This window comes from Artibeus jamaicensis, unplaced genomic scaffold, assembly GCF_021234435.1.
Source record: "Artibeus jamaicensis isolate MK-2021 breed Jamaican fruit bat unplaced genomic scaffold, CSHL_Jam_final scaffold_584, whole genome shotgun sequence".
Lineage (NCBI taxonomy): Eukaryota > Metazoa > Chordata > Mammalia > Chiroptera > Phyllostomidae > Artibeus > Artibeus jamaicensis.
In genome coordinates, this window is record NW_026522048.1 from 8,345,917 (window position 1) to 8,369,964 (window position 24,048).

A 24,048-nucleotide genomic window follows, 5' to 3' on the forward strand; every position below is an offset into this window, starting at 1 on the left:
GAGACCAAGAATAATGTTAAGAAAGACAGTTAATACTTAGTTCTACCAGTTTCTTAATCTATAAAATGGGAATAACAATATATCTACTTCCTGATTTGGTCTTAAGATTAAATAATACTAGCAAAGTGCTTAGGATAGTGTCTAAGTAAAAACTAATACATGAAGACAGAAATCCATCAGATACTACTCTATAGGACAATTTGGTAAGTGATTTAAGATAGACTTTGTACATTGACTAAGAAATACTCACCATGAATATGTTATGTTGCAGGCACTGTCTTGGGCGCTGGGTCTAGAAATATTCCTGACAGTTGCTGGGAGTTGCAATCCGCCATGGTTACAGTGCCCTTTTGTGGAATACAGAGGTGTTTCAGAAGACTCATCTGTGTTTCTTGAAAACTTCTGCTTATTCTAGTCCTCCCGAATAGTAATTAAGTCAGGATTCCCCATAGTAATGATGTTCGCCTGTGTCTGCTTTAGCACGTCTCTGGATTATGCACAATTATAACAAATTAATGGCAACAGTATTCTTAAATGACTTTAGAACAATGAACTAAAGTAGAGGAGATTCAAACAAAATGTTTGGATGTATTCTGAAAAACAACTTTAAAGAAAGCAGAAGAGCAGCAGAATGCTAGGGGAAAGATAAAACAAGACAAAACCAATTTAGCTCATAACCAGCCAGGAAAGAACTTCATACCTCATGACAAATATTCTGGAATAACTATGCATGTTGAAAGGAGGTAATAAGTAAAATAATAATAATTATTATGCACAATGGCTAAAAACACAAATCAAAGAACAATTTTCAGATACATGTAATGTGGAAAAGCCTTTTGTTTCACTCTGCATTAATACCTATAGATACAGAGCACATATGTATGTACTCTAACCACATGTAAATGGTTAGAAATTACCTAGAAATAAAAATTAACAGATTATTTCAGTGAGTAAAATGACTGTGAAATTTAATGGCTATATATAAGGCAATGCTTCTCATCCAACAATCAAATCCATTTTGAATGTGGACAGTTCTCTACATTTGAAAGGGGATACTAAACTCCATTTGTAAATTACCTGATTAGAACATAGAACACACTTTTTTCCTACAATGTCAATGTTGTAAATACGACGAAGTTTCCACTTCCATCTTTCTAGGGCATTTAACAAATGCAACTATTGGCTTTATATGATGCACTATATCTGACATTACGTGCTTTTATACATTGAGAGCTGCAACCACCTGCATCAACACGTGAAAGCAATGGGTCGAAGAACTGAGATCACGTGTCCACATGATTTATTTATTTGTTACAAAAAAACTTTGCCCAGAAAAAATAAACTTGTAAACCAATAAATAACTCCATTGTTTGTTTCGGGAAATTCCCACATACTCACTTGTCTCAGAAAAACAATCTGCTCACCCTGGCAAAGGGTTCACTTTTCAAGCAACAGTTTACTCACCAAGACTCGCTTCAAGACTCTCACCTTGATGTAGACACCAGTTGTGAAACCCTTGTGTCATAAACTCTTCCGAGTCGCTGCGTTCTCTGCCCAGACTCCCGAGTTCCATCAGTGTACTCCCTGGAGACTGTCCAGACTCTCTCAAGGCAGAGTCCTCTATTATTGCGGTTCTAATAAACCATAGTTTTGTTCCTTAACCGGTTGTCTAACAATATTTTAAGGGAGTTCAATAACATAGTTTTTTTATTCCTTTAATCCTCATAACACCCTTATTAATGGTGAGGTGAGAAAACTGAGGCATACTGAATAAAGTGACTTACCCAAGGCAACAAAACAACTCAATTCCCATGAATATAATCTATGGTACTAGTATTACTGAGTCATTCTTCCCTTAAGTCAATCAATTTGAAGAATCCCCGGGGCATTCCATGCTCTGACTTTACCAGCCCCGAGGCCCTAACTTTGGCATTAGTGATTTCATGGTCTGTCTTCCTCCCTGTACTATGAGATCTTCAAGGACAGGGACATAACTTGTTTGTCTCTGGGCTGGCAGTGCCGCCCATAAACGCTGATACATGGTAGGCATCCCATAAATGTTCACTAAATAAATAGTATCTGAAACTCCACTTTATTAAAGAGGTTCTGGGAGAGTGACAGTCTGGTTTTAGCTCACCCAGAAAGTAACTGTCAGAATCGATGCTCCCGCCAATGCACCAGACTCTTCAGCACAACCGTGAGTGAGTTCTGAAAGAGCAGTTTTTGTGCAAGTCTGCAAACACTGCAATCCTACCAAAATATATTTCTTTCTTTTTGCTGTAGTATTATCATCTTGGGGTGACTCGATGGGCTATCTCATGTTGGTTAGATGCTTGAAGGATTCACCTGCCTCTGATTAATAAAAATTGAAAATATTAATTGAATACAATTTCTGACAGTTTTGCAACATTCAGAGTTCTATGCAGTTTCCTTGATATTGAAACAGTTGTAATCCTCTATTCCAAACTGTGCTTTACACATATAAAATTTTTTCTTTATTATAAAGAAAAATGAATGTTATATAAATATTGAGCATCAGGGGAATGTCTAAAATTTCACACACACAGTAAAATTATGAAAGGAAAGAAAGTAGTCTGGAAAGGTTTCTGCTCATTCTGGGATAGCTACCAGTGTAGTAAACAATATGAGGAAATGAAATAAACAACCTACAGAGACACACAGACCCAACGCAAATGTATGAACCCATTTTGATTCTGAGTTGAACAAATTGATAGAAAGTACTTTTTGAGCCAATCACGGATATGTGAATAAGGACAACGGATGTTATTATGGAAAAAAATCCTTAACTTAGAAATATATACTGAAGTATTGGTATGAAATAATAAACTGCTTTTGAGGTTTGCTTTAAAACTCTCAGGGAGTGGGTGTTGTGGTGGTGGGTGTGTCTGTGTGCATGCTCACGTATAGGGATGGAACAAGATTGGTAAAATGCTGACATTGTGGAAGTCTGTGATTAAGTATGCGGGGATTCATTACATTCTACTCTCCATTTCTAGATGTTTGAAATTTCCTGGAATAAAAAGCTTAAAAAGCCCTGGCTGGTGTGGCTCAGTGGATTGAGCACAGGCCTGGGAACCAAAGCATCACCAGTTTGATTCCCAGTCAGGGCACATGCCTGGGTTGCAGGCCAGGTCCCCAGTAGGGGGTGTGTCAGAGGCAACCACACATTGATGTTTCACTCCCTCTCTTTCTCCTTCCCTTCCCCATCCCTCTAAAATAAATAAATAAAATCTTTAAAAAATATTTTTTAAAAAGCTTAAAAAATGGTTAATTTCACCAGCATTGTAGTAGATACAAAGTTCCCAATCATTCACATATATATTGTCTGCAAACTCAGTATTTTTTTGTAAACTCACTATGAATGTCAAAACTCAAAGCAAAAAAAAATATTCTCTGTGGACAGACTTCAAAATTTAAGAAAGCAATTACTTTTTCTGCTTAGGAGAACTTTAGATAGTCTCTAGCAGAGCATTAAGGAAGATTTTTCCCAGCTATTCATCTCTTCGGAGTGTATTAGAAACCTCCAGTTTTCTGTTAATAAAACAAACCTGTTCCTCACGGGCAGAGGGTGCACTTCTCTCACTCTTGCTTTACTCAGTGGCTTTTTACAGAGCACAAGAGTAATTTCATTAAGTGCCAACCCATCCCTTTAAGAAAAAAAGAGAAACCTCACGAATCCTTATATCTCACTATAAAATGTTTATCCCTTTAAGGGCATTAACACAGTGTAAAATAGGCTTCATATTAGGTATTTTTTATGTCTGGCCTGGTTCCTGGGTACTTCTTTCCTTTAAATGTGGATTTTTTACTTCCAGATAACATAGAACATCTTTCCAAAATGTGGAAAAAAATGCAAATAATCTTCAGTACAACTAATTTTACTATACCTATATCTATACCTTCCCTCTCTTTAAAAATCAGTTAAAGGCAAAATGTGATATGTAGCAAACATCAACAGTCTCAAGTACTGAACAGGAAATAAGGCTCAGAATACAATGTCCTACTGATGTTCTAAATCAGGAATTTAGGTCAATCCTTTCATAGTATTTTCACGCGTTATTTTATTAAATGGATGCTAGAACAATGAGAAAATGGATGATAGCCCTTCTGTTGTTAGCGATTACTTTATTGCTTATTTCGAATGTAAGGCAATGTTTTAAAAATATATACATAACATGACATAAGTGTTTACAAAAGCAAAATCAGCAACAGATTCCACAAACAGATTCCCTACTTCAGCTGAAATCAATGCTGCTGCTTCAGAGCAATGACAGCGTAACATCGGGGAGATTTCACAGGATCGAACAACTTCACAAGTGCAGACCACACAGTGTTTTCCTGCAAATTGATAAGTGATTTGGAAGTAAGACCGTTTGCCTAAGATATAAGTGAGATATAAGTCCAGCTACATATTTTAATATTAAAAACTATGTAAAAAACAAACCAAAGAAAAATACTTTGTTGCATAAAATTAACATTTATAATTTCACCTTCATGAACTTATGCTGAGAAAATACGTAAATGTACCTAGAGAGTGAAGTACAAGTTTACTCTTTGCTCCGATTTTAAAAAACTAGAATCTGCCAATAACAATTGGGTATTACTTAAATTATTTTTTAAAGGTTTTAATTTATTTTTAGATAGAGGGGAAGGGAAGGAGAAAGAGAGGGAGAGAAATATCAATGTGTGGTTACCTCTCACACCAACCCCTACTGGAGACCTGGCCTGCAACCCAGGCCTGTGCCCTGACTGGGAATCGAACCAGCGACCCTTTGGTTTGCAGTGTGGCACTCAGTCCACTGGGCCACACCAGCCAGGGCATTAAATTATTACAAGATAAAACATTATTCAGTGTCTCCAGTAGATTTAATGAGATAGGAAAATTCTAAATAAAACAAATTAGAGACAAAGAACATTTATAATTTGATTCCAGTTTTAAGCATTAAATATGTGCATGTATATATGCCATATATATCTATTAATCAGAGCAAAGCGCTAGAAAACAAACCAAAAATGTAATAGTGCTGAAAGGTGGCATTTTTGTTACTTTTAATTTTCTTTTTTATAGTCTTCATTTCACATTCTAAAAGAAACCTGTATTAATTCTATAAGATAGTATTTAACATATTAACAAATTAATATTTACATGATTTCTATCATCTCATTACCAATCTATTCATCTTTGTGCATAGCATTTCTACTACCTGTAATACTTAGGACAAGAAAAACTATTCTGGAAAAGGGAGCAATGAACACCTAGTAAAACAGGAGTGATTCTGTCACCCACCAACTTCAGAACCAAAGCTTTGCAGTGCTCTTTGAGTCAGTCAGGAGCTTAGGAAAATACACCATTTTCTAAACATTTAAAAATCACCTTTCTCCATGTAAGTACTAATGAGAACAAAAGCAAACGTTTATTAAAATCCATTTGTTCTGAGTAGCCTGTTGAAAAGAAGAAAGCAAAGCTCCACAAACGATAAAACAAAATTGTTCACGTAAAGGGTTTATACAGTGGAAACATAACCCGAATCCACAAATGGGTTTAATTTAAACAGTTCACAAAACTGTATTTTGATCAAAGCTGAGTAAAATCTGCAAAAAACATTTTCCCTAAATGTAACCAAAAGCACAATATTTTTAGTCATTCAACATAAATAAGATTGAAAATAAAAAAACAGATGCCGTCTTCCTTGATCTGAAAGAAGGTTCTAACTGCAGAGTGCACATGTCCAAAAATTCAAAAGTGAAACAGAAGGCAAATTCTTACAAAATGTAACATATATACGTTATCTTTTATGTCTGGTCTTCATTACTTTTAGCTACACAATATGGCATATATGATAATCTGTGTTCACTGCCTACTGTATAGTAATTACCATACAATTAAAAGAATGTAAGCTTTATTATGGCAGTACTGCTGAAAACATCTGTTATACACGTTTGTTTTAAAAGAGATGAAATGAATATTTAAACTTCAAAATTATAATGAGAAAATTATCTTATGTCCTAATCTTAAATTTTATGTGAAAGAAACTTATTCTACATATAAATGGAACCATATTACTGGATTTAATAAAGATGTTTGTTGTGTATTTAAAAATAACATAATTTACCTGCTCTTTAAGGTAGCAAAGTCGATCTAGAAGAATTAATGTCTCTATACAAGGAGCCAGAACAACTTTCAACTAAAGGAAAGAATATGATTGGAAGGTGTTACAAAAAGGGAAAAAAACTAGCTTAACAACAATTACATTAAAAAATATATATATATCTATAGGAGTTTGTATATGACCAAATCTTCAATACCCATTGTCCATCTACAGAAAATAAAGACTGCAAAGATCAAAAGTTTTTCTTTAATAATAATAGGAAAAGAATGTCCTTTAAGTGGCTTTGAGGTAGGATCCAAAAGCCATCATGCATGTGTGATAGAAAGCTTTTAAAGGGATACCAAAACTGAAATTCATTAAAAGGAATGCTTGTGAAATAACAGAACTGAGACCAATATGTGTTCAAAGAACTCTGAAACTTCTTTTTGTGCATTTATAATATACGTTAGGAGAAATCTACCATGTGTTCTCTTTATTATATTACTGACACCTAATATAGCTCTGAAATAGGAAATGATCCTAAATGGTTTTTCTGCAATAACAGAAAAACAATATAGGTTGGTTGGCCCCACAGTAAAATGTAATAGGATCCTGTTCAAGTCTAGCAACAAACCTAATTTAATATGTTCAATGCCGAGATTTACCATATTAAAAGCTTCCAGCTCATTCATTCTAGGCTTATACTTGTCGTAGTAGTCCATTATAGTTTTTTCTGGCAGCTTCAAGATAAAATGAAAATAATAACAATAAATTTAACAGTAGTTAGACTTTTCCTTATCAATCACACTGTAAACATAATAAATGTAAAACAAGCTAGGTGTCTAAAGAGCTCCAAACTCATGAAACAATTCAATATAAATCTAAATTTCTTTTACTTACATCTGTTGTACCAATACAGGTTTTTCAGTATATCACAAATGAAATTACCAATAATATCCTATTAACAATGTTTAGTTTCAATCAGCAGTGACAAAATATTTACTTTCACTTGTTGCTATGCTAAAGATACATAACAGGAGCTCAATAAACAATGTTTGAATAGAATTATGATTTAAAACAATATATCTAAAACCATATACCCTAGACAAAGTGACTCAAAGACAACAGGAACACAATAGTGACATATGTTCGTATTGAAGATAATGTCCTGTAACATCAACTAAGTAAATGCATCAACAAGCACTACTCTCTGACTTTTTTCCTCTAGAAAGTAAGGTGCGCACAGTGCGGTGAACCCTCATGGTCGGCAGGCCCCGTTTTGGGTCACCTACGTGTTTCTGTTACCACCAACTGAGCTTTCACGAATTCTGCGCCAACTGTATTTGTTTCTAAGCTTGTTATGCTAGTTATATTGTTATAATAAAATAGTATATATAACACAATCAATAAAATATGAATACAAAAGGAAAACTTGTTTCTGTAAGTTGAGCCCTCTGTGAAAGGCCTGATCAAGGAAAGTCACCAGAAGAAACCGCTGTCGAATTGCATGTGGTCAGAACTAATGACAGACTGGAGAAAAGAACAGAATATCTAAAAGGATTTGTACTTAGATATTCTAGCAAATGTATAAATAAATTCACTATTTTTTCAAAGCTCCTATTCTTTTTCTCACAGCACTAAAAGTCTTCTGAATTTAAGAAGTACAAAAGTGTAACTTTGAAAAGTAAGGCTTTGTCTCGTCCAATTTCTAGTGTTACTGTCCAATAAGATCTCCAACCCTCCCCTCTCCTGGGACAGAACTCGAACTGATTATGCCACCCCTCCACAATCTTTTTTAAACTTTGCCCATCTTTGATTCAAATGAGTACCCCCGGGCCAGATTTCTGCAGTAGAGTATATTGAAATGGATCCAGGCCTGCACTTCAAGCCATAAAAATTCCTCATCTCACAAAATTTTATGTGTGTTTGAGTTAGTCTCTAGTTTTTATATCTCTGGCCATCTGAGATCAGCACTCAAAACACACAATTTTTTTCGATCCTGAATCAACAGCATACCACTTCCTATAAAATGGTTTTTTAGTGTGATTACTTAGGTTCTCCAATGTTCTGTTTCTTGTTTATGCCAAACTGGAAGTCCCACCTAAACTAGAAACTGTTGATTTTGTTGCTCAGGATGTGCTACTTCAGAATTCTGTGTTCTGTTGTTGATCTGTAACCCTGGGCATGTTCTCCTGTCACCTTTCTGTACCCCTTTTACTTACACTGTACTTTACAAAACCCACGGTTTGAGATTTAACATGCTTTCTGACTTTGCCAAAGAAGTTTGTGTTTCTGTTCCTCACTCTACGAGTTGCTTCTGTGTATTCTAAAAAGTTGAGAACATCACCTTAACTCTCAAAAAAATTGGAAGCTCCACTTTAAGTGAAACAAGCTGGACACTGTAGGGTTATACATTGAAGATATGTTTGGTGCAAAACAGCTAAAGCAAAACTTCAAATAGTGAAACTATATGCAAACCTGTGTTCAAAAAGCAAAACAAACGGCCTTGTTCTTACAAAAAAATTTTGATGAGTGGAAGTATATGAATATATTTTTAAGTAAAACATTCATTGTTTAAGGTATGACTTCATGCTTTAATCAACTTTTTCAATCAAGTGCTGATCAGATCACAGAGATTATATGAAAATTTAGAAACAAAGATGCTATCTCATTTAATTCTAATATCAATCTGTAACATATGTGTATTTATGGTCTCATTTTATAGATGACATTATTGAGTGTTAAAGGCAGTGAGAACCCCGGTAGGGCCAACTTCCTAGAGAAAAAGGAAGACATAAGTGAGGTGCTGCCTGGTACAGGCAGCCTGATTATAGGCATACTGAGGTATGTCTTACTCAAGTACGTAAGTATAAAGTATGTAAAGTATAGGCATACTAAAGTATTAGTCACACTGAGGTAAAGATATACACGGAAACCTAAAAGTTAGAGTGCACACTAAATGGCACTGGCGGTGTTGGTCATGACATCTATTCTTGCCCGCTGCCCGTCCCCTAGACCCAGTGGGCTGTGGTTTAGGTTAGGGGAGACACCCAGTCCTCAAGAACTGGGGTGATGCAGTCAATGAGCAGCTGTATTCAGGTGTTTTAGATTCCCCTGCACAATTCCTATAATTTTAGACAGTGACTTTAACTTCAATATAGCCTATATGTTAAAAAGTATATGTGTTATTATTCAACACATTTAAAATGCTTAACCAATTTCATCTTGTCCGCGTAAGTTTCAAGAGTCAAAGTTCTGGATATAAGCATCTTTTCTTTGAAGCTTCAATAAAATTCAACATTCTGTAAATTCTACTTTAACTTGAAACCTAAATTCTTCAGCCCAGTTTAGATGTGCATTTATTCTGTCTGTTGGTAAGCACAAATTTTCTCTTTGCTCTTCCTCATCATAGGCTTATTTGTCTGATGACCACTAGCTTTGGAAAAATGCTGTATGTTTTCCTTGTGCTCAACGTCTGTTAAAAAGTGAAATCAAAATGACAAAGAGGAGCATGAGGTCTGGAGTGAGACAGTCTAAATTGGAATCCTTCCTTCCTGACTTCTTAGATTTGGGCCTGAAGAAACCCATTCAACCTATGTCTCAATTCCCTTACCTATAAAATCAGGGTAACTACTTCTTTCATAAGGTCATCCTTAGTACTCAGTGAGCTCACACAAATGGAGCTTTGTGGCACAATGTCTGACCCACCTTGCCCTATTATTAATATATTATAATACGGTTATAATTAACGAACCCTTATTGATACATTATTAGCTAAAGTTCGTATTTTATTCAGATTTCCTTCATTTTTAGATAATGTCCTTTTTCTGTTCCAGGACACCTCACCGCATTTAGTCCTACTGGTAGTGATGTTTCCCAGACTTGCCTTGATTTTGATGACCTGGTCAGGTTTGGGGTGCTGGTCAGGCATTTTGCAGAATGTCCCTTCACTGGGATTTGTCAGATGTTTTGCTCATAATTAGACTAGGGCTACGGGCTTTTGAGAAAAAGACCACAGAAGTGCCATGCTCGTCATATTATACCAAAGGCACACACTATCAGTATGAACTCTCTCTGTTGATGTTGACCTTGATTGCCTGGATGAGATAATGTTCATCACACTTCTTCACTGTTAAGTTCCTCTTTTTCCTCCCTTTCCATACTACATGCTTTGAAAGAAAGTCACTATGTATAGCCCATACTTAAGGAATGGGGAGTTATGCTACATGTCCTTGAGGGTGGAATATCTAAATAAATTATTTGAAATTATTTTCCATGAAAGACTTGACCCTTCTCCTCCATATATTTATTAACTAAAGTTGTCTAGCTCTCAAGTTTATAGCTCTATATAAGGCGGTCCAGATAAACAAAAACAGACCATACTTCATCTTAATGGAGAATGGGTTGAAGAGATGAGAGACATATAGTTGTTCAGAGAAGCCTCCCACACCCTACATGGTCATAAAATGAGTTAACAATTGACTTAGTTCTCACCATTAGATGTGGGGGTTGAAAGTGCTGACATACCCTTGGCTAGGATATGGCTGGCTCAAGAACTAAAGTAGGTGAATATAGATATAAAGTCCATTGGCTGATGTTGTCCAGGGAGTAAAAATGAGGCTGAAGCGGGTCTGATAGTCTTAGGTTAGCTGACAGAGGAAGTCATTTATGCAATCACGGGAAAGATCAGTGTCAATGAGAATCTTCTGGAGCACACAGGCAAAGGTGACTCTTTTAGAAATAATGTAATTATGTATGTGACTAATCTCCTTAAGCTTGAAATTTATGGGCAATAAGATGTAGCCTTTCTTAAAAAGAAAGAAAAATGTAATATATAAAGTTCTTTCCATATTTTCTAATATACATCTCTTGAATTACTAGCTAATGAAAATAAAATTTGAACTTACTACTATCTGAATAGCACAACCTATATAAAAACCAAGTTCAACTAATTTTCATTTTAAAATTGATTATTGATATATCATAAAATTATTATATTTTTCATTAGTCATTTGCAGATTTTGTACACCAATAATTCTAATAATCTATAATAACGTGCATTATAATAATCTATAATTAATGTTTTTTCCTATATTAACAGGATTGTTGGATGAATTTTTCCTATATTTTTATCGTTTACTCTATTACAGTTGTCCCCACTTTCCCCCCTTCACCCACCTCAACCCAGCCCCACCCCCCAGGGCATCTCCACACCACTGCCCACGTCCTTGTGTTATAAACATGTGCTCTTTGGCTAATCCCCTCACTGTCCTTCATGCAGTGCCCACCTCCCCTCTCACAGCTGTCAGTCTGCTCCCATATCTATGCCTCTGTTTCTATTTTGTTCATGAGTCGATTTTGTTTATTAGATTCCACATATGACTCAGATCATATGGTATTTGTCTTTCACTGACTGGCTTATTTCACTTAGCATAATAATCTCCAGGTACATTAACATAGTAATAAAATAATCAAGCAGCTCTTATTTTCCTGCCTTAAATAAAAGGTGTAATGGGTTTTCCTATTCTTTCAATGGTTGTATCTTCTGTTCCCTAGGGCTATTGGTTGGCAGGGAGACATTTCTATACCTAATGATTCTCTGTGGTTAGCTGGGAGAAGATAATTTTTATAGGCAATGTGGTTATTCTTACATAGAATTAGACTTATATTACATAAAAATGTTCTATTGCTTAATGGAAATATCCTTTTATCTTCTGTGAACCTGGCATTAAAATGTTATTAGACTTGGTCTTTGCATATAACTTTGACATACTGTTTTTGATTACCACCTCAAAGATGTTTAATTATTAATTCTTGTTTTATTCCCCTAAATGTTTTTGCTCCAAATCTATACAACCATATATTAAAGGAAACTTTATCATTAATAATATGCTTCTTTTCAAGAAGAATTTGAGGTGTTTCAATAATAGGAAGCACAAAAATGTATCAAGGGTAGGGCAATTAAATAAAGAAGGTCTCAAGGGTACAAAATTCAAGGGAGAACACAATACCAAAATAACCTAGCTAAGGACAATTGCTGAAATCAAACATAAATTGAACTTTGAGCCTCCTAATAGGTAAGGCAAAAAAAGAAGTGAATGTTCTTTGAAGAGCATCCTGTCAAGAAAAACTGAACAGAAATTAAGTAGACTGTTGTATAACAGACCGCAGCTAATATAAAAAAGCTTCTTAATATTGTCTTATTGAATAACCCACAATAGCCTCATACCAAATAAGTTAATACTCAGAGTGCCTCCGAACATAAGCCCTATTTTAATGTGTTTCTGCGTAATCACTGCTTGGGCAAAAGGCCATGGAGCAACTTTTGCACAAATCTTTCCACGGGTATATGTTTCCTCTTTTCTCCCTCTCTCACCTTATTGGATTTAGGGTATCTGTGACTTATGACAGGGCTGTTACTAATAGCTGATATGGTGTCTCTGTGAGAATTAGAAAAAATACTCCCAGACTTCCGGCCAAGATGGAGGAATAGGTAGATAGACTTTGCCTCCTCGCACAACCAAAAGAAGGATAACAAGAAATTTAAAAAAATAAATAACCAGAACTAACAGAAAACTGAACTGTATGGAAGTCTGACAACCAAGGAGTTAAAGAAGAAACATTCATCCAGACCAACAGGAAGGGTGAAGACAGGCAGCTGGGGCAGAGAGAATGTGCAGCAAGGCAGTTAGTGGACTAGGCAGCCCCACATTTGCGTGAGGATAAACCAGGAGAAACTGGAGAGGGAGATGAACCCCACAACCCAGGATTCCAGTGTGGGGAAATAAAGCCTCAAAACCTCTGGCTGTAAAAACCTGTGGGGATTGAGCTGGCAGGAGAAACTCCCAGCCTCACAGGAGAGTTCGTTGTAGAGACCCAAAAGGTCCCAGAATGTACACAAAACCACTAACTCTGGAATAAGCATCAGAAGGGCCCAATTTGCTTGCAGGTAGCAGAGGAAGTGACTGAAAGCTGGCAGAGAGCAGAGCAAGATTAAAGATAAGGAGAGAATCTTAAAAACAACAAGAGAAAAGGAGACAGTGACCCACAAAGGAGTTCCCATTAGACTATCCCCTGATTTCTCAAAAGAGACCTCACAGGCAAGAAGGTGCTGGAAAGGAGTATTCCAAGTCTTGAAATGCACGGACCTACATTCAAGATTGCTCTATTCAGCAAAGCTATCATTTAGAATGGAAGGGCAGATGAAGTGCTTCCCAGATAAGGTCAAGTTAAAGGAGTTTATCATTACCCAGCCCTTACTATATGAAATGTTAAAGGGACTTAGTTAAGAAAAAGAACATTAAAACTATGAACAGTAAAATTACAACAGACTCACAACAATCAACAACCGAACCTTGAAACAAAAACAAAAGTGAACTAGGCAAACAACTAGAACAGGAACAGAATCACAGAAATGGAGATCACATGGAGGGTTATCAGTGGGGAGGTGGTGGGAGTAGAATGGGGGAAAAGGTACAGGAAATAAGAAGCATAAATGGTAGGCACAAAATAGACAGGGGGAGGTTAAGAATAGTATAGGAAATAAAGAAGCCAAAGAACTTATATGCATGACCCATGGACACGGTCTAGGGGTAAAGGGGGAAGGGGTAGAAAGCTGGTGGGGGGGGGCAGTACAGAAAGAAATAAACAAAAGAAAAAAATGGGACAACTGTAATAGCATAATCAATAAAATATATATTTTTTAAAGAAAAATCACTCCCTCATTTTCCTTTGGGTAGAGGCAGTCCAGGGCCACAGCACCTGCCGTAAATGGAACATGGACTGGAAGTTCAGTTCTACTCGTGCTCTTAGCCCTTCTGCAGAGCAAAAATGGCATAATCTAATGTAGTGGCCTTGCTAACGAAATGGTGTGGAATAAAACATCTATCCAAACAGGTATGAAAGAGATCAAATTAATCAACTAGAATTTTTTTTCTGGAGAAAGGATAAGGTTACTGAAAGTGACGTACAAAGTTAGTTGAAGGTGAGAAGAATAGTCACAAATAAATAACCTATCACTAAGCAAAAACCTGGAGAGAAAAATGATCTAGGAGAACGAGTAAGTTATTTGGTAGTTCAGGAGCCAATCACATAATGGCAAAAAAATTGCACTGTTTTGAATCCACCTCTTATTAAAACTACACTCTGAGGAGGTGAGGCTGTATATGTCTTCCTGGGTTCTTGTGAAGAGGAGAGATTCTAGTTTTTCTTATAAGTATATGTATTCCTGATATACCCACCACAAATTTTTGAAAAATAAAAGCTGAGTAAATATTTTCCTTGTAATAAAATAGCCATATTTCTTTCTTCTTAAAACCTTGATAATCACAAGCTATTGAATCATAGTTCTGATAATGCATCCCTATAGGGATTAACTACTGTAGCTACAGGGGCCCAAATAGGCAAATGTACTTCTTCAATTACGTGATTTGATATAGAGATGAGGCTTTAATATTTGACTTAGAGATGCATTGGGATGGACAACATCCCTTATATAATATTCCTGCCCAAAATGTGACACTTTAATCTACTCATGAGGAAACAGACAACTGGCCTTTCAAAATATGTCAATGTCATGAAAGACAAACAAAGACTTGAGGAACTGTTCCAGATTAAATGCATCTAGAGACATGACAACCAAATGCAATGCAACATCTGGATTGAATGCCTTTGAAATCATGCTATACAAGACGGAGGCAGATGGTGCCCTTTTGTCCCATTAAAGTTAATGCCAACTTTGATCACTCGGTATAGGGTGTTGACCAGGTTTATCCATTTCTGGAATTAATAATCTGTGGAGGGTACTTTGAGACTAAATTTATTATTCCCCCTCATCTTTTACCCAATGTTTTTAACATCCATTAATGTGCAGGTGGCAAACACAAGGCCCACGGGCTGAATCCGGCCCTGCACCTTGTTTGTACCCAGCAGCAGCACTGAGCTCTCAGTTAACTGATAAGGAGTAGTTACATTTATACAGTTCTAAAATTACATTCCGCCCTTTGGAGGCAACCTCCAGGATGATGGGGCCCTGGTGAAAATGAGTTTGACATTGTTGCATTAATGATTCTCCTGTGAGTCAATTATTACTTTGGTGGTTGAAAGAGGCAGCAGGAACTTATTTATAGGAATAATGCACATGTTTGTCTCATATCAGCAAAAATGACAAGTTTTCTACATATTTAATATGTAACAAGAATTCACTGTTTCTTTAGGGTTAGAGGGATTCATTCAATCTAGATCACTAATGAATACATACCACACAGAAAAGTTCATGAGCTCCTTACATCAGTTGTTGGTCATTCTATGGAATGATTCCTGCCCTCCCGCCTGTATTTAAACTACTTATGATTAGTCCTGATCAATTTAACATCCAAAGATCAGTTTATGTGGCCTCTCCACACGTGCCCCCTCCCTTAACCTCACCTCTCACCACTGCCTCCCCACTCGCTGTATGTTCCAGCAATGCCGAGTCCAGAGCCACGTTGCTTACATCTCTGTGGTTTTGCACGAGCTCCTCCCCTCCCCCATGGACCTGGAATGAATTCCTTGCTCCCTACCTTCCCACCTTGTTTGCTTAAACAACTCCTACCCATCCTTCAAGACCAAGCTAAAGAACCAATATGGTTTGTAAAATCTTCACAGAGCGAGTCACTCCTTGCTCCTGTGCCTCCAGTGTACTTTATTGCAACTTCACGCTAGTTACTCATTTTCTTTTTTCACAGGTCATGTCTTAATTACCTTTATAGCTCCAGTTTTCACTGTTCCTGACATATGAGAAATTCTTCAAAAGAAATGTCTGTTGATGAATAACTAAATGATTTTGGTCTCAAAAGGTTTGCTTTTGCTGGCATGTTTTAGAAAATATCTAAGAATATTTTTTTCTGAATTATCCTCTATCTACTTCCATTAAGGTTCTATCTCAGTAGTTTTCAAGCTTTGTCCATCCAACAGTATAAACCCTCTCCTATCAAGCCAATATTTGGAATTACTTCTTCATTTGAGTATTCACTATATGAGTATCTCTCCCTCTCTCTCTCTCTCACACACACACACACACACACACACAAATGCACAGTCAAGCTCTTAGAGAACACAGCTACAGCTGTGTTATTCCCCTCTTCTTATATGGACAAATGCTACAGCTCATTCTTTGTCTAGCAAACAATAACAGTTCTGACACTTTCAAAATCCTACAATGTGTGTGTGTGCATTATATGCAGGATAAGGAGACAGAAAGAAAAATAATACAAAAGAAGATAAAAACACGGAAGCTTAAAAACAATTTTGGAGGTTTTCTGAAATTTGGTGAGATGAAGTTTGGGACAGAAGATAAAGTTTGAGAATACCTAATTTACTTATGGTCTAGGTAAAGCTAATCACTAGGATTTTGTTATTTTAGACATTCTTTAAAGTTCCATTGAGATGTTTTACAAAGATGTAACTGAACTTTACAAGAATTTTACTGTAACATTTCATTCTAGAAATCCATGGAATGTAAACAGTGTACTTGCTGACACAAGGAGGCTGATGTTCTGTCACAGTTTATTGTTTTCAGTAGTATAGAGCTGGTCTTAATTTTACTGTAAAATCTAAACTCTTCTTAAACAGACCTACATTTTATGCAGGGTTGAAACAGTATCACCCTTAGGTGGTTAGAGCTAAACACAAAGATCAAAGAAAGTATCACTTTGAAGAAAAAGTCTTAAAAAATGTAAGAAGAGAATTACTGACTTTCCTCCTTCCTCTCAAAGCTTCTTGGCGTCTGGGTGGCACCTTCTCTTTAAACATGGAGTTTATAATGGGAACGTCAGAGGACTGCAAGTTGAATTACCCAGATGACAAAAGCTGAAACACAGTGGATCTCAACTAGGGTGATTTTTTTCCCCTCAGGGAAGTTTTGGAAATGTCTGGAGACTTTTTGAAATTAAATTTTTTGGATTGTTATCACTAGGTTACTACAGCTGGCATCTAGTGGGTAGAGGCCAGGGATGCGGCCAAACATCCCACAATGCACCAGGGAGCCCCACAGCAAAGAATTACCCAAACGCCAGTGCTCCTGAGACTCAGAAATCCTGCTCTAAGAAAAAATGCCCGATGCTGTCTCTCACAACTGACCACAGAACTTAATTCTCCAGGCTGTGCGTGAGCCACTCATGTATCTGGCACTTGCAGCTCTGGTCTCTGGAATGATGACTTGTCTATGAATGGTCTCTTTTTACTTCCACATGTTTAGCATGATTTCTTTGACTGAAAATGTATCCAGAGCATGGTAGGAAGTTTTGGGGGAAGTTTGTTTGCTTCCATACTTTTAAATATGAAAAGATGTGCTTTAAAAGATCAGAAACATCGTCAACGGATCACTACACTTTTAATTATACATAGTTTGTTAACAAATGATAATAAATTTAGTCAAAGACTTTAAATATTTTGGTATACTTAATATTTTAAAGTTAAATGATTTAGATACTTTTTAGTAGTCAGAACCCCAGGTGAAAATTAATTCATTTAAAAAGTAAAACTAGCCCTGGCAGGGAAGTCAGTTGGCTAGGGCATTATCCCGATATGCCAAGGATGCAGGATGGATCCCTGGTCAGAGCACATACAAGTAGTGACCAATGAATGCTGTAGGGTAACTCACTGAGACACAATGTGGCTCCAGCAGCAAAGGCGTCTGGGAAATGTCGCACTTTTAACTCTCTGTAGCCTCAGGCTTGGCTGAGTACCCAGAAAATGGGAATGCCACCCCAAGATAAATGTCATACCCCCAGGAGGGCGGTTAATGACTGTGTAGAGCGTGATAACTGCCTGATGTTACCTGTTAACTTAGAAATACGTTGTTCATTCTGGTTGTCAACATGACTGCCCACTACATGGTTTTACTACTAATCCCATACAATAAAGAGACCCTGTCCTGGGAGGGGTGTGGATTTTTGTCCCAGCTGGGCCACCATTGGGAAGAGCTGCTTTGCCCATGTATGTAAGTCTCTCCTATTAAAGCTCTTATGAATTTGAATAAGGCTATGTGTCAGTTCTTCTGAATTTATCCTAAATTTAGACTTTTGGGGTTTTCCCCCCAAAATGCATAACTAAATGGGACAAATCAATGTTTCTCTCTCTCTCCCCCATCCTCTCTTTCTAAAAGATCAATTAGTAAAATAAAAATAAATAAACAAAACTATACATAAATGCTTTTTTATTAGCTTGTGGTCAAAACCCTTGTTTTAAAACAATTTTATTTATTTATTATTTTTACAGAGAGGGGAAGGGAAGGAGAAATAAAGGGAAAGAAACATAAGTTTGTGGTTGCCTCTCAGGTAGCCTCCACTGGGGACCTGGCCTGCAACCCAGGCATGTGCCCTGACTGGGAATTGAACTGGTGACCCTTTGGTTCGCAGCTCACGCTCAATCCATTGAGCTACACCAGCCAGAGTTCAAAACTTTTGTTTTAGCAGTGATACTTCATGATGTGGTACAAAAATAATAGGATTTTGTACTGGATCAGAAATATAAGTTTGGTTTTAATAACTTATCCTATTTCCAATCACTTTGGCCTGATAAACAGAACTCTTTTAATTCCTCTTGCTTAACATTAAAACAAACAGGTAAAAAAAAAACCTCAAACAAACAAAAACACCCAGATTGCACGTACTCCTCTATTTACTTCCTCTCACCAGCACATCCTTTTAAACGCCTCATGTACCTTCCTTTTCCTTTTCTTTTTCTAACCAATTTTATTCAACATATTTATTTTTAATGAGTGTCAACAGTATTATGAGAAAATCAGGGGGGCACTGTTATTTCCTTTATTAATAAAGGTAATCATTTTAGACTGATTTGACATGGTGCTACATATCTACATTAGTCTTTTCTTCTTGTCTTTCTAATTTCACTCTCCATACAGTGGTGGTGAACAGCAGAGGTTTTAATGTTAGTTGAATCTGTGTTCAAGTTCTGCTCTATCCCTTGCTAATCTGTGATTCTGGGAAAATGACTTGGCCATTTCTGAGCCTCTCTTTCTACATCATTACATTGGGAAATTTATAATAGTATCGACTGTAAGTGTTTTCTAAAGAACAAATACGATAATGTTGTAATGTCCTAAGTATAGTAACTATCACAGAGTAAGTACTTAGTAAACACTGTTTACTAATGTTTACTAAGTTTGTTAATATTCTTATCAGGAACAAAATGAGCATATTAAGGAACACCTACTATGATTATTATTAAAGATAAATCTGGAAAGAGAAAGCTATAAGAACGGGTAAGTAACAATTTTTCTGGATTTTTACCATTTGGTTTTTGGCAAAAAGTAATACATTTTTAGTTTAAGGAAAAACGTACTGTATTATTTGAACTATAAGAGGCACCCCCCACACACAAATTTGGGAGGAATAATGGTTGTTACTGCTGCTGTTCTCTTTACATTTGCATTGGTGAAATACTATGTTACTTATGTTATTAAATATTTTACCACATTTTTGCTTCAATTTTCCCCCTCTAAAACCTAGGTGCATCTTGTGGTCTAAAAAACATGGGTAACTATTTGTGAAATGTTCTTGGTATTAAATGCAAGACATGAAATTGAGACATGCAATAAAGATAAACACTAAATTAGACTAAGTGGAAGGAAGACCAGTCTGATTAAAAATATTTTTTACAAAACCTAGAAATAAAATAACTTCAATAAAAGTATCTATTATTGCTAATTTATTCAAGACTAGATGGACCTTCATTTTGGTGACTAAATAAAAATACAGGAGTCATATCAATGGTGCACTACTAGTAAGTATACAAAGATTAGAATAAAAACTAGTACTATTTAGTTAGTATTTACTATGTATACATGTTGTGCTCATTCAGCCTTTTACCTGTATTACCTCATTTAATCTTTCTTAAATCCTATGAATTAGAAATGCTTTCCTAGCCTGGGCTGGTGTGGCTCAGAGGTTGAGTGCTGGCGTGAGAATGAAAGGATTGCTGGTTCAACTCCCAGTCAGGGCACATGCCTGGGCTGCAGGCCAGGTCCCCAGTAGGGGTGCATGAGAGGCAACCACACACTCATGTTTCTCTCCTTCTCCTTCTCTTCTGCTCTCTAAAAAAATAAATAAAATATTTTTCAAAAATTGAAAAAAAGAAAATAAGTGCTTTTCTAAATAGCCATTTTACAGGGCGAGGAAACGGATTAGTACCAGTTCATTTGCCTTAAGCACTAAGGCGATTGGGAGTAAATGGATAATTGATATGATAACTAACACCACAATACCTTTTAGCTTTGTAATAACCACATCTGGGTAAGTTTTCTCTTTTGAGAAATACAGATCATTCCTTTAATCATATTTCATTCTTTATTTCAATTTATAATCAATAAAAAAATACCAGAATGATCCAAGCTAAACTTAATATTTTAGACAACTCATTTAAATCATATTGAGGATTTATTTATTTTCTCAGTGTTAGAATATTTATTACTTTTTTCCACATACTACACAGCAGAGAGAAAGAAAGAGCTCCTACCCTTTGCGACAACATAGATGCAACTGGAGAGCATTATGCTGAGTGAAATAAGCCAGGCGGTGAAAGACAAATACCATATGATCTCACCTGTAAGTGGAACCTAATCAACAAAACAAACAAGCAAGCAAAATACAACCAGAGACATTGAAAGAAATAACAAACTGACAGTAACCAGAGGGGAGAGGAGTGAGGGATCCTAGTCAATTAACTTATCTCTGTGTCCCCAATAATATGTTTTCAATTATTAGCTCGGACTAATGATGTTACTGCTTTCAACAGGTTTCCCATTCAAAGGCTTTTTGAATTTTAAGAATTTTAATTTTAATTAGTTATATAATCTTTAAATAAAAGCAGTTCAAAATTAAAAGCAGCTGTGTTTTACTTAGAATTCCCATTTTTCTGTTATTTTGTTTTTTAACTATATTTTGATTTGAGTATTGGCATTTTTTCCCTGAAAAAAACTAAAAAAATGACTCTCTGAAGGTGTAAAGTACCAGACTATCCACACTGACAGATGTCAACTGAAATAAAGGTAATGAAAGTTTGGTATCAATATAATTTACAATATTTTCACAAATAAGAAAAAAACAGAGGCAAATGATTTTTGTATTAACCAAATTCACTACCCCATAGAAATTATTCTGTTCTTATGAAAATAATGGGTTAACCACATACTGACCTTGGACTCATCTAATCCAAGCTTCTTGAGAGACTTTCTGACATAATCCAGGAAGGACGAGGATTTGGAATAAATTTTACCAACATGCTGATGACTGTAAAACAAAATTAAATCACAAAATATTTTAAAATATTATTTCTGTTTATGTTTATGGTGCAATATCCAGTTGTGGCAAAAATATAGTAATAATTTTGTGAATATTTTAAATTTACATGTTATAAAGTGTTTGAAATTCACTTTTGAGAATTCCTTCAACATATAGCAATGAAAAACAATGTTATGAAAATACTATGAGAAAGATGTACATAAATTTATAGTATTAAAAAGCTTCAATTTTAAAGGAAACTGTAGGTCTTTTCAAAGTTTCCACTGTGTTACAAGACACATTTTAATTTTACAGGCTCAATATTACAATGCACATTTTTTAAGTATATTTTATTGATTATGCTATTACAGTTGTCCCAATTTTTTTCTTCCCCTTAGTACCCCCTCCATCATGCAAATCCCCCAACCTTCAGCATTCCCCCCTTAGTTCATACCCATGGGTACATATAAGTTCTTTGGCTTCTATATTTCCCATGCTATTCTAACTTCCCCCTGCCTATGTTATGGTTATCAATTATGCTTCTTATTCCCTGGACCTTTCTCCATCATTCTCTCCCTCCCCTTCCCTGCTGATGATCCTCCATGTGATTTCCATTTCTCTAATTCTGTTCCTGTTCTAGTTGTTTGCTTAGTTTTTTTTTTAAGATTCAGTTGTCGATAGTTGTGGGTTTATTGTCATTTTACTGTTCATATTTTTTATCTTCTTCTATTTCTTAGATAAGTCCCTTTAACATTTCATATAATAAGGTCTTGGTAATGATGAACTCCTTCAACTTGACCTTATCTGGAAAGCACTTTATCTGCCTTTCCATTCTAAATGATAGCTTTTCTGGATAGAGTAATCTTGGATGTAGGTCCTTGCCTTTCATGACTTGGAATACTTCTTTCCCACCCCTTCTTGCCTGCAAGGTATCTTTTGAGAAATCACCTGACAGTCTTATGGGAACTCCTTTGTAGGTAACTGTCTCCTTTCCTTGGGCTGCTTTTAAGATGCTCTCCTTCTTAATCTTGGCTAATGTAATTATGATGTGCCTTGGTGTGTTCCTCCTTGAGTGCAATTTCTCTGGGACTCTCTGGGCTTCCTGGAAGTCTATATCACTTGCCAGGTTGGGTAAATATTTCCTCATTATTTGTTCAAATAAGTTTTCAAATTCTTGTTCTTGTTCTTCTCATTCTGGCACCCCTATGATTCTGATGTTGGAAAGTTTAAAGTTGTCCCAGAGGTTCCTAAGCCTCTCATTTTTTGAATTCTTATTTCTTCATTCTATTCTGGTTGGGTGTTTATTTCTTCCTTTTGTTCCAAATCATTGATATGAGTACCAGTTTCCTTCCCTTCACTGTTGGTGCCCTGTATATTTTGCTTTATTTCACTTTCTACAGCCTTCATTTCCTCCTTCATTTTGTGACTGAACTCAATCATTTGCATGAGCATTCTGATTAGCAGTATTTTGAACTCTGGATCTGATATGTCATCTATCTCTTCATCACTTAGCTCTTTTTCTGGAGTTTTGATCTATTTTTTCACTCCAGCCATATTTGTCTCGGTGCACCTGTTATGTTGTAAGGCAAAGAGCCTTAGGCATTCTCCAGAGTGGGGCAACCTTCTTTGCTGCATTGTGATGCTGTCTGTAGGGTAGGGGTCACGGAGGGAACAATGCCACTGGCTCACTGTGCTCTAGCTCCCCTTTCCTTCACTTCCCTTGCTTCCCATAAGCAGATTGTGCCCTTTCAGGTGCTGATTCCCAGGTTGGTGGGTTTGTGTACATTCTACCACCCTCTGCATCTCTCCAACGAACTTTCCTGTGAGACTGTTTCTCCCAACTTTGCAACCCACACAGGTTTTTACAGCCAGACATTTTGAGTCCTTAGCTTCCCAGTCAGGCAACCATAGCCCCTCACCCACATAGTCCACCGCCTTCCACTTGGCTGCCCATCTCCACCCCTCCTACACATCTGGATGAATGTTTCTTTAATGTCTTGGTTGTCAGAATTTCATGCAGTTTGATTTTCTGGTAGTTCTGGTTGTTTATTGTTTTTAAATTGGTTGTTATCCTTTTGGTTGTGCAAGGAAGTGAACCATTTCTACGGAAGTGAACCATTTCTACCTACACCTCCATCTTGGTCAGAACCTACAGTGCACATTTCATTGCAACATCTGCTGATAGTGGTGATAATTCACCAGTCATGCAGAGAAATCTTCTTCAGTGCCAGTTGGTGATCAAGCAACATTAACTCTGAGCTGGTCACTTGACCTCATTTATACCCTGCAGAATTTCATTGCAGTTTAAATGAAATATCATGAGATGACTTTGAATTTAAATAATACAATGCTGGATTATCACATCTCACAATTTTGGTTGCAATTTAGGTATAATGTAAAAAGCAAGGGAATAAAAAATTTACCACCTCCAAATATCAAAAACAATGAATAAAAGCTCATATATACTTGGCAGTTTAACCATTAATCCCTATGATTAATTAAATGTAAAACTCTATCAGGTCCTCCATTGAAATACACCATAAATATAACTTCAGCTCTGATTCTAGATAGCCACCTCAATTCCACTTATTTTTACCTCACCTCCTGGTAGTTACAGCTACTTCCTAAGTAAGACTGAAGTCTGTCCCATTCATTCC

General features: G+C 36.3%; 1 protein-coding gene across 3 annotated transcripts in view; it reads right to left on the bottom strand.

Annotated features, from left to right (window-relative positions):
• Positions 1 to 4,102: 4,102 nt before the first annotated feature.
• METTL25 (methyltransferase like 25) overlaps positions 4,103 to 24,048 on the bottom strand; it is a 94,042-nt gene continuing 74,096 nt past the window's right edge. For all 3 annotated transcript variants that reach the window (XM_053658787.1, XM_053658788.1, XM_037143434.2), the window contains 4 exons: positions 21,307 to 21,400; positions 6,776 to 6,850; positions 6,135 to 6,206; positions 4,103 to 4,359 (listed from right to left, as the gene is read on the bottom strand). In XM_053658787.1, the coding sequence (XP_053514762.1) occupies positions 4,267 to 4,359; positions 6,135 to 6,206; positions 6,776 to 6,850; positions 21,307 to 21,400 (334 nt within the window). In that variant the 3' untranslated portion in view covers positions 4,103 to 4,266. The remainder of the gene's footprint in view (positions 4,360 to 6,134; positions 6,207 to 6,775; positions 6,851 to 21,306; positions 21,401 to 24,048) is intronic.